This window comes from Salvelinus sp. IW2-2015, linkage group LG3, assembly GCF_002910315.2.
Source record: "Salvelinus sp. IW2-2015 linkage group LG3, ASM291031v2, whole genome shotgun sequence".
Taxonomy (NCBI): Eukaryota; Metazoa; Chordata; class Actinopteri; order Salmoniformes; family Salmonidae; genus Salvelinus; species Salvelinus sp. IW2-2015.
Genome location: NC_036840.1, coordinates 345,849 through 355,139, shown reverse-complemented (window position 1 = coordinate 355,139; position 9,291 = coordinate 345,849). Strand labels below are relative to the sequence as shown.

Genomic DNA, 9,291 nt, shown 5'->3' with positions numbered 1-9,291 from the left:
CCCGTCAGCACGCCGTCACTGATCATGTGATCCATCAGGTAGGAAGCCCTGATGTCCTGCTCCAGGCTGGAGCGTGACTGAAGCAGGCAGCTCCGCGCCCCTTCCTCCATCATCGCCATGCCAACGGGCCAGACCTGGTCCGACCACACAGGTGGGGTGGCTGGGCTGGAATGGTGATTGATTTGCAGGTGATGGGAACTGCGGGGAAAGGAAGTTGCATGGATGGATGTAGTATGGGCAGTACTAGCTCTGGTCCAGGGTGCTATGTGTGGCTTGAGCCTTCTTGAACAATAATACGTTGAAGGAGGCTCAAGCTGCACGTAACACCCTAGACCAGAGCTAGGACAGTACTACTACTAACACTGCTGCCTCTTAGTGTGACTCCTGTGCCCCACCTAAAATAAGACTGGAAACTGATAAGAGCTCTGATAGGTAGATATACAGTATGATGAAGATCCTTGTAATACTACAGTGCCATAAAATATTTGAAAATGCTGCCCTTACAAAAAAAGATTGCAGTTTTGAAATTGCAGTAAAAGTGCAGTAGCAATCGCAGTGCTAGCTGTGCCACCAGAGACTCTGGGTTCGAGCCCAGGCTCTGTCACAGCCGGCCGCGACCGGGAGGTCCATGGGGCGATGCACAATTGGCCTAGCGTCGTCCGGGTTAGGGAGGGATTGGCCGGTAGGGATATCCTTGTCTCGTCGCGCACTAGCGACTCCTGTGGCGGACCGGGCGCAGTGCACGCTGACTAGGTCGCTAGGTGCACGGTGTTTCCTCCTACACGTTGGTGCGGCTGGCTTCCGGGTTGGATGCGCGCTGTGTTAAAAAGCAGTGCGGCTTGGCTGGGTTGTGTTTCGGATGACGCATGGCTATCGACCTTCGTCTCTCCGGAGGCCGTTCGGGAGTTGTATCGATGAGACAAGACAGTAACTACTAACAATTGGATGCCACGAAATTGGGTAGAAGAAAAAAAAGTGCAGTAGTTGCAGTCGACTGTGGTATTTTGGAGGCAGTATTTGCAGCACTCTGACTGCAATATATTTCGTAAGGACAGGTGACTTTTTTCTCCATGAATGTGGTTGAGAATGGAAAAAAGTCTGACTGACTTGACCATCTAACGTTAATTTGTAACAGAAAAACAACAATTGAGACTACTTTTGTTATCCATCTCCTCCATTCAGTCTGCGTGCACTGACTTGCCCAGATATTGCGATGATTCAACGTCAGGAAGTTAGCAAATTTCCTCTTTAGAGTGAACATTGATTGTAGGCTTTTGTCATTCAGTCACGTTACAAGTTTATATATATATAAAGTAGCTAACTGTGCACTTGGTAGTTAACTACAACGTTACGGTCTAAGGTTAATTTGACAGCTGTGGGACACAGCACAGTGTAGCTAGCCGACATTCCCAAAACTACAGAGCAGCTGTCTGTAGTAGGCTATATAGTATGCATAACAAACGCTATTTATACGTTTATTATTTCCACAGGCAGACAAACATTGTATGTTTTATGTTTATAAAAACAGATAGGAACAACACTTTTTAACTGAAGGTGGCACATACTTCACTCGTAATAAGACTTGCCCAAGTTGTAAGGAAATGAAACAAATACTCACATGTATCTATTTGCTCGCTATCCACACTCGATAGTGCTCAGGATTATAATCATTTCCTTTCAAAATAATGTAATTCTGACAAAAATCCCCACCTATTTTTGAAATGAGTAGGGTTCTTCCTGAATTATAACAAAAACAACTTCCCTCGGTCTGAAATGACCAATGCGGTGGCGTTTCGCGCACACGTGAGAGGGTGAGATAAAGCATACTTGACTGTAACGAGGCAGATGGGAGTATGCTGCCTGGTGATACGTGACAGCTTGTTGTTCATTGTAAACTTGTAGGCCTGCAGTGCTAGCTCAGTATCTTTGGTATTGCACTTGGCAATACTGATAAGACACTAAACAGTGGCCCTAAATAGACTCATAGTGCAAACAGCGTTCCTTTTGTCATGGCACTTAGAGTTGCATGTTTCTGCCAAACTCAGAACAAAATAATGTAAATGATTAATGACAAAATATTCACCATATCAAATGTTGACAATGTCATATGAACCTACTAGTAGTGCATATATATATTATCCAATCACGTTCATACATTTACTTGACAAGTGATAATGGATTATACATAATATGAATACATACAAATGATCAAATATAATATTTCCTTCCAAGCAGTGCATACAAACATTTTTCCAAGCATTTTATTAATTTGCTTACAACGTTCAAACTTATACTGGATACACTGAGTTTGGCTGGGTTGGGTTGGAGCGGCTGTGTGTGTGAGGGTGGGGCCTCTGGCTGAGGGTCGGGGTGTGTCCTTGGGGGGTGGGGTGGGTGCCCGGGTACAGCCAAAGTTTGGGGTTGAGGGGGGGCAGTCTGGTGGGGAGAGAGCCCCTCCCCTCCACCACCCTCTCCAGAGCCTGGACCCGGCGCTCCTGCTGCAGCCAGTAGAGCATCTCGATGCGGTCCCAGCGCATCTTCTCCCTGTACGGCCTCCCCTGGAGAGAGTGACAGTTGAAAACACAGCTGTGAGGAAACTGCTTAGTTATGTCTGGCTGCACCAGAGTTTTGGGGCTTTTGTTCTAGCCCAATACTAATACACCTGATTAAACCAATGAAGGACTTGATGATGAGTTGACAAGTTCCTGGGTTTATATTGGCGATACACAGTCAAGACTGTAGGGGATGCGCCGCAAGAGCCTTCCTCCCAAAGCGTGTTTACCCTCAGTATGTGCTGGAGCCCTAAGTATGGTCATATTACTGTTGTAACTTACTGCATAATCATTTTTTCTAAACTGTCTGCTTCTAGCATAGAACTTGGACTCATCTACAAACTATTAAGCAGTTTTAGGTAAAGTAGTACATGCAAGACCAGGACGCGTAATTCTGTGAAAAGCATGGCCAGAGGAAAGAAACAGAGAATGGGAGTGAGAGAGAGAAATAGAGAACGGTGAGGGAGAAGGCATATGCCTCTGCTGCTTTCGCTCTGTCTCTCTCTGATCCCCATAGCAATAACTGCTCATGTGCTGTCATGTCGCAGGAGCCAAGCTGACACCCTAGTGGTCCATACTCCAACCTACGGACAAGTCACGGCAAGCCAAACCACAGCAACAACACCAAACGGAGCGCACTTTTTGCTCCCAACTTTTCTCATCAAGAAACCACCAGGTTTTCGGTTTTCAGCTTGGCAAAAACATTTTGTTACGCCGCTGTTACACTAATGGTCTATAGACTCCACTTTTTTTGTATTTATATAATGGCCTCCAAGTTCGCTCCTCATGTGGCCGTGTTAGGCCCGAACTCACGCGCTTTGTAGTGCAGTGCCTGGGAAGCCTGCATCTGTTAAGTGTGGAGACGTCTGTTCAGCACACCACCTCTCTCACCAGCGGAATCCAGATCTGGGACCTTGGCATTCGCCTCGGTGCGTTCGGCCACTCAGCTATCTTCATGTCCTGGCTAGAGGAGTGGCCTCGGTAGCTCGAGAAAAGAAAAAAATCGAGCTGCGGAGACTGCGAGAACTAGAGCAGAGAGGGCAGGGGAAAACATAAATAACATCGACATGAAAAGACGACGTGGCGACAGGACGACGCTAGGACATAACTTAACCGTGAGAAGATAGAGGAACAGCGAAGGGGAAAGATGGGAATGGAAAACAAAGGGAGAACCCAAAGACATAGGAGGCGAATAGGACATTGCACTTGCTAAGTGTATGAAGAGAGTTCCCTTCACCCTTACCGAACAAAACCTAATAGCCTCTCTGAAGCTATGCAGGGTTGGGCCTAGTTGAGTACTTGGCTGGGAGAGCTGCCTGGGAATACCAAGGTGCTTTATTTTTTTGTCCGTAGGGTGTACTCTGGCATTAGATATTTCATCAACTGCTTTTATTATAACAAAATAATATGAGATATATTTAGCACAACTTACAATATATCATCCAATACAATATGCTGTAAGCAATATGTTTAAAAATATGGTAAGGGCACAGGAGGTTGGTGTCACCTTTAATTGGGGAGTACGGGCTCGGTGGGAATATATTTGCACCGAGGAAACTTAACCCAGACCAGATATATATTATGCAGTACTTGCAGGAAGAAGCGGTTGGGGTCAGAAAGCGTCCCTCTCAAACAGCTCCCAGACGAGCCAGCAGAGTCTCCTGCTGGATGAGACCGGGCAGCCGCCGCCTGCATGCTGCCATGGCCTAGGAGATACGCGCACACACACACACGGTGTGATACAAATACGCGCACACAACCATACACAGATGTATGCATTACCACAACATATTCTGCTCCAAGGTAGAAAAAGATTTTGGAAGTATATGTGTGATCTCTGTCTCTATGGTGATTCTGGCTGAGACTCGTTTTCTTCATTGGTGAAATAGTGAAGACGCCGGAGCTGTGTCTACTGTGCAGATGGTGCGAGCTGGCTGCCTGGTCTGTTACTACTCTTACCTCGCCTACTCTGAATACTAGGACTCTGTCGTCTTGGTCGATATCGGTGCAGTCCTGTATCTTTTTTGCGGCTTGCTGACTGGTGAGTCTGTTTATGGTCATCTGGTGATGCTTCTGTTGTCCTGTGAGATGGTGAGCTGTGTTCATCTTTTGGTTGTGATGTGTGAGCTCGTGTCTCATGGTGATCACTGCGTGAGCGGTCGTCTACGGTGATATGGTGAGTCTATGCTCTACATGGTGAGCCCTGGTTGGCCTATCTGGCCTCCTACATGGTGAGCTCTTCTTATGCGTGATCATGGTGGGTCTAGAGCCTCTGTGTTTTTGGGTGATATGGTGATGGCTTCTGTCTCCTATGGTGCATATCGTGAGCTACTGTCTCTATGGTGAGCTGTGTCTATGGGGATATGGTGAGCTCTGTGTTTTTGGTGATATGGTGAGCTCTGTTTCTATGGTGATATAGTGAACTCTGTGCCTATGGTGATATGGTGAGCTCTGTGTTTTTGGTGATATGGTGATCTTTGTCTCTATGGTGAGCTCTGTGTCTATGGTGATATGGTGAGCTCTGTGTTTTTGGTGATATGGTGAGCTCTGTGTCTATGGTGATATGGTGATATGGTGAGCTCTGTGTCTATGGTGATATGGTGAGCTCTGTCTCTATGGTGATATGGTGAGCTCTGTGTTTTTGGTGATATGGTGAGCTCTGTCTCTATGGTGATATGGTGAGCTCTGTCTCTATGGTGATATGGTGAGCTCTGTCTCTATGGTGATATAGTGAGCTCTGTGTCTATGGTGATATGGTGAGGTAATATGAACACAGCATCAAGTATCATGCTACCATCTCTACTAACCTCTATCAGGGCTGTCCAATGTCAGTCCTGGAGGGCCCAAAAACATATGGTTTTATTCTCTCCTTCTAATCAGGGACTAATTCAGACCTGGGACACCAGGTGAGTGCAATTAACTACCTGGTAGAAACAAAAACCAGAAGTGTTTAGGCCCTCCAGGACCAGAATTATACAGCCCTGCTATAGATGGTGGCATGATACTTGTACAGTAAGTGTGCATTCACTTGTATATATTTGTTATTGTATGCGTGTGTGTCTGTGTACTGTGCACACCTCCTCCAGCTGGTCCCTGCGTGCGTGGGAGCTGTACTTGATGGCCATGTCCAGTCTGTAGGTGTCGGGCAGGCAGAGGAGTGTCCAGATCCTCTCCAGCCTGCTCTGGACCTGGTCCCCCTCTCCCATCACCCCCCCTTGACTGGCGTCCTTGCTCCCCACACTCACTGTCCTCTTATAGGCCTTCTGACAGGGAGAGAGAACAGTTAGTAGAAAAAACAGTTTAAAGGGAAATAGTATCCATATTGCTAAGGCCTATTCAATTCAAGTCTACAGAAAGTCCCTAGTGGTAGGAGCTAGAGTTTGATTTGGAACAGAGCCCAATCAGCCCCAAACTGTTATGAGCCTTTGCGTAGATCTGAAGGAATTGGAGAGATGATGGAATGGGACAAGGAAGGCGAGATGATGGAATGGGACTAGGAGGGAGAGATGATGGAATGGGACAAGGAGGGAGAGATGATGGAATGGGACAAGGAGGGAGAGATGATGGAATGGGACAAGGAAGGAGAGATGATGGAGCCAGATAAGAAATAACCAGCCCTAAACAGGTGTGTGTGTGTGTGTGTGTGTCTTAGTACACAGATATACTAAATGTACTGTAATGGATACTATAATTGAACTGTAAATGGATACTATACAGTAATGTACACATAAATGGATTTACAGCCATTGTAATACAGTCAGGTTTTTATGTGTCATTAAGACTGGGAGCCTTCGTTCTGGGTAGTTCTCTCCTTCCTTGTCCCATTCCATCATCTCTCCTTCAATTGTCCCATTCCATCATCTCTCCTCCTTGTCCCATTCATCATCTCTCCTTCCTGTCCCATCCATCATCTCTCTTTCTCTGTCCCATTCCAACATCTCTCTCTCCTTGTCCCATTCCAATCATCTCTCCTCCTTGTCCCATTTCCATCATCTCTCCTTCCTTGTCCATTCCATCATTCTCCTTCTTGTCCTATTCCATCATCTCTCCTTCCTTGTCCCATCCATCATCTCTCCCTCCTTGTCCCATTCCATCATCTCTCCCTCCTTGTCCATTCCATCATCTCTCCCTCCTAGTCCCATTCCATATCTCGCCTTCCTTGTCCATTCCATCATCTCTCCAATTCCTTCAGATCTACGCAAAGGCTCATAACAGTTTGGGGCTGATTGGGCTCTGTTCCAAATCAAACTCTAGCTCCTACCACTAGGGACTTTCTGTAGACTTGAATTGAATAGGCCTTAGCAATATGGATACTATTTCCCTTTAAACTGTTTTTTTTACTAACTGTTCTCTCTCCTGTCAGAAGGCCTATAAGAGGACGTGAGTGTGGGGAGCAAGGACGCCAGTCAAGGGGGGGTGATGGGAGAGGGGGACCAGGTCCAGAGCAGGCTTGGAGAGGATCTGGACACTCCTCTGCCGCCCGACACCTACAGACTGGACATGGCCATCAAGTACAGCTCCAACGCACGCAGGGACCAGCTGGAGGAGGTGTGCACAGTACACAGACACACACGCATACAATAACAAATATATACAAGTGAATGCACACTTACTGTACAAGTATCATGCCACAATCTATAGCAGGGCTGTATAATTCTGGTCCTGGAGGGCCTAAAACACTTCTGGTTTTTTGTTTCTACCAGGTAGTTAATTGCACTCACCTGGTGTCCCAGGTCTGAAATTAGTCCCTGATTAGAAGGAGAGAATAAAACCAATAGTTTTTGGGCCCTCCAGGACTGACATTGGACAGCCCTGATAGAGGTTAGTAGAGATGTTAGCATGATACTTGATGCTGTGTTCATATTACCTCACCATATCACCATAAGACACAGAGCTCACTAATACCATAGACGACAGAGCCACATATCACCGATAAGAGACAGAGCTCACCATATCACGCATAGAGACAGAGTCTCACATCATCACAAAAACACAGAGCTCACCATATCACCATAGAGACAGAGCTCACCATATCACCATAGAGACAGAGCTCACCATATCACCATAGAGACAGAGCTCACCATGATCACCATAAGAGACAGAGCTTCACCATATCACCATAGAGACAGAGCTCACCATATCACCAAAACACAGAGCTCACCATTCACATAGGAGGTCACCATATCAAAAAGAGCCACACCATAGAGACATCACCATAGAACAAAGGCTCACCATATCACCGTTAGACACGCTCACCATATCACCATAGAGACAAGAGCTCACCATATCACTATATGACAGCAAGCTACCATATCACCATAGAGACAATGAGCTCACCCATATCCACCATAGACACAGAGCTCACCATATCACATAGAGACAGCAGATCACCATAGTCACCAAAAACACAGAGCTACCATCATATCACCATAGAGACAGAGCTCACCATATACCATTAGACACAGAAGCTCACATAATCAGCATATCACCATAGACACAGAGCTCACCATATCACCAAAACACAGAGCCTCACCATATCACCATATACAACAGAGCTCACCATAGAGACAAAGATCAACATATCACCAAACACAGAGCTCACCATAATCACCATAGGCACAGAGTTCACTATAATACATCACATAAGACAGAGCTCACCAGATCAGCCAAACACAGAGCTCACCATATCACCCATAGACACAGCTCACATCGAGACCAGGAGCGCACCATATCACCATAGAGACAGAGTCACCATATCACCCAAAACACAGAGCTCACACCATATCACCATAGAGACGAGCTCACCACTAGAGCATAGAAACAGACTCCCATAGAGCGATAGCTCACCATCATCGACGTAGACACCAGCTCACCATATCACATAGAGACACGAGCTCACCATATCACCAAAACACACAGAGGCTACCATATCCATAGACACAGAAGCTCACCATATCACCATAGAGACAGAGGCTCACCATACTCAACCAAAAAATAAGAGCTTCACCATATCACCATAACAAGAGTTCACCTATACTACCATAGAGACAGAGCTCACCATATCACCAATAGACACAGACTCACTATATACCATAAAACAGCTCTCACCAGATCACCATAGAGACAGAGATCACCATATACTTCCAAAATCTTTTTCCATACCTTGAACAGAATTGTGTGTATGCATACATCTGTGTATGTTGTGTGTGCGCTATTTGTATACCCGTGTGGTGTGTGCGCGTATCTCCTAGGCCATGCAAGCATGGGCCAGCGCTGCCCGTCTCATCCAGAGAGGATCTCTGCTGGCTCGTCTGGAGGGTTTGAGAGGGACGCTTTTCTGACCCCAACCTTCTTTCCTGCAAGGTACTGCATATATATATCTGCTCTGGGTTAAGTTTCCTCGGTGCAAATATATTCCCACGGGCCCGGATCTCCCCAATTAAAGGTGACACCAAACCTCCTGTGCTCCTTACAATATTATAACATATTGCTTTTAAACAGCATATTGTATTTGGATGATATATGTAAGTTGCTAAATATATCATCATATTATTATTTATTAAAAATAAAAGGCTTGGAGAATATCTACATGCCAGAGTATCACCCTACGGACAAAAAAATTATTAAAGGCACCTTGGTATTCCAGGCAGTCTCTCCCAGCCAAGTTACTCAATCTAGGCCCAACCCCTTGCATAGCTTCAAGAGCAGGTTCTATGGGTTTTCCGTTAAGTGGAAGGAT

At 46.0% G+C, this 9,291-nt stretch overlaps 2 protein-coding genes across 2 annotated transcripts in view; both read right to left on the bottom strand.

Annotated features, from left to right (window-relative positions):
* The window catches only part of LOC111955569 (apoptotic protease-activating factor 1), a 76,357-nt gene extending 74,201 nt beyond the window's left edge, over nucleotides 1–2,156 (bottom strand). The window contains 2 exon segments of the mRNA XM_070436413.1: nucleotides 2–198; nucleotides 1,619–2,156. Of these exon segments, the coding sequence (XP_070292514.1) occupies nucleotides 2–119 (118 nt within the window). The 5' untranslated portion in view covers nucleotides 120–198; nucleotides 1,619–2,156.
* ccdc87 (coiled-coil domain containing 87) overlaps nucleotides 244–9,291 on the bottom strand; it is an 18,205-nt gene continuing 9,157 nt past the window's right edge. The window contains 6 exon segments of the mRNA XM_024012910.2: nucleotides 244–282; nucleotides 2,278–2,352; nucleotides 2,355–2,558; nucleotides 3,444–3,578; nucleotides 4,187–4,258; nucleotides 5,621–5,834. Of these exon segments, the coding sequence (XP_023868678.2) occupies nucleotides 244–282; nucleotides 2,278–2,352; nucleotides 2,355–2,558; nucleotides 3,444–3,578; nucleotides 4,187–4,258; nucleotides 5,621–5,834 (739 nt within the window).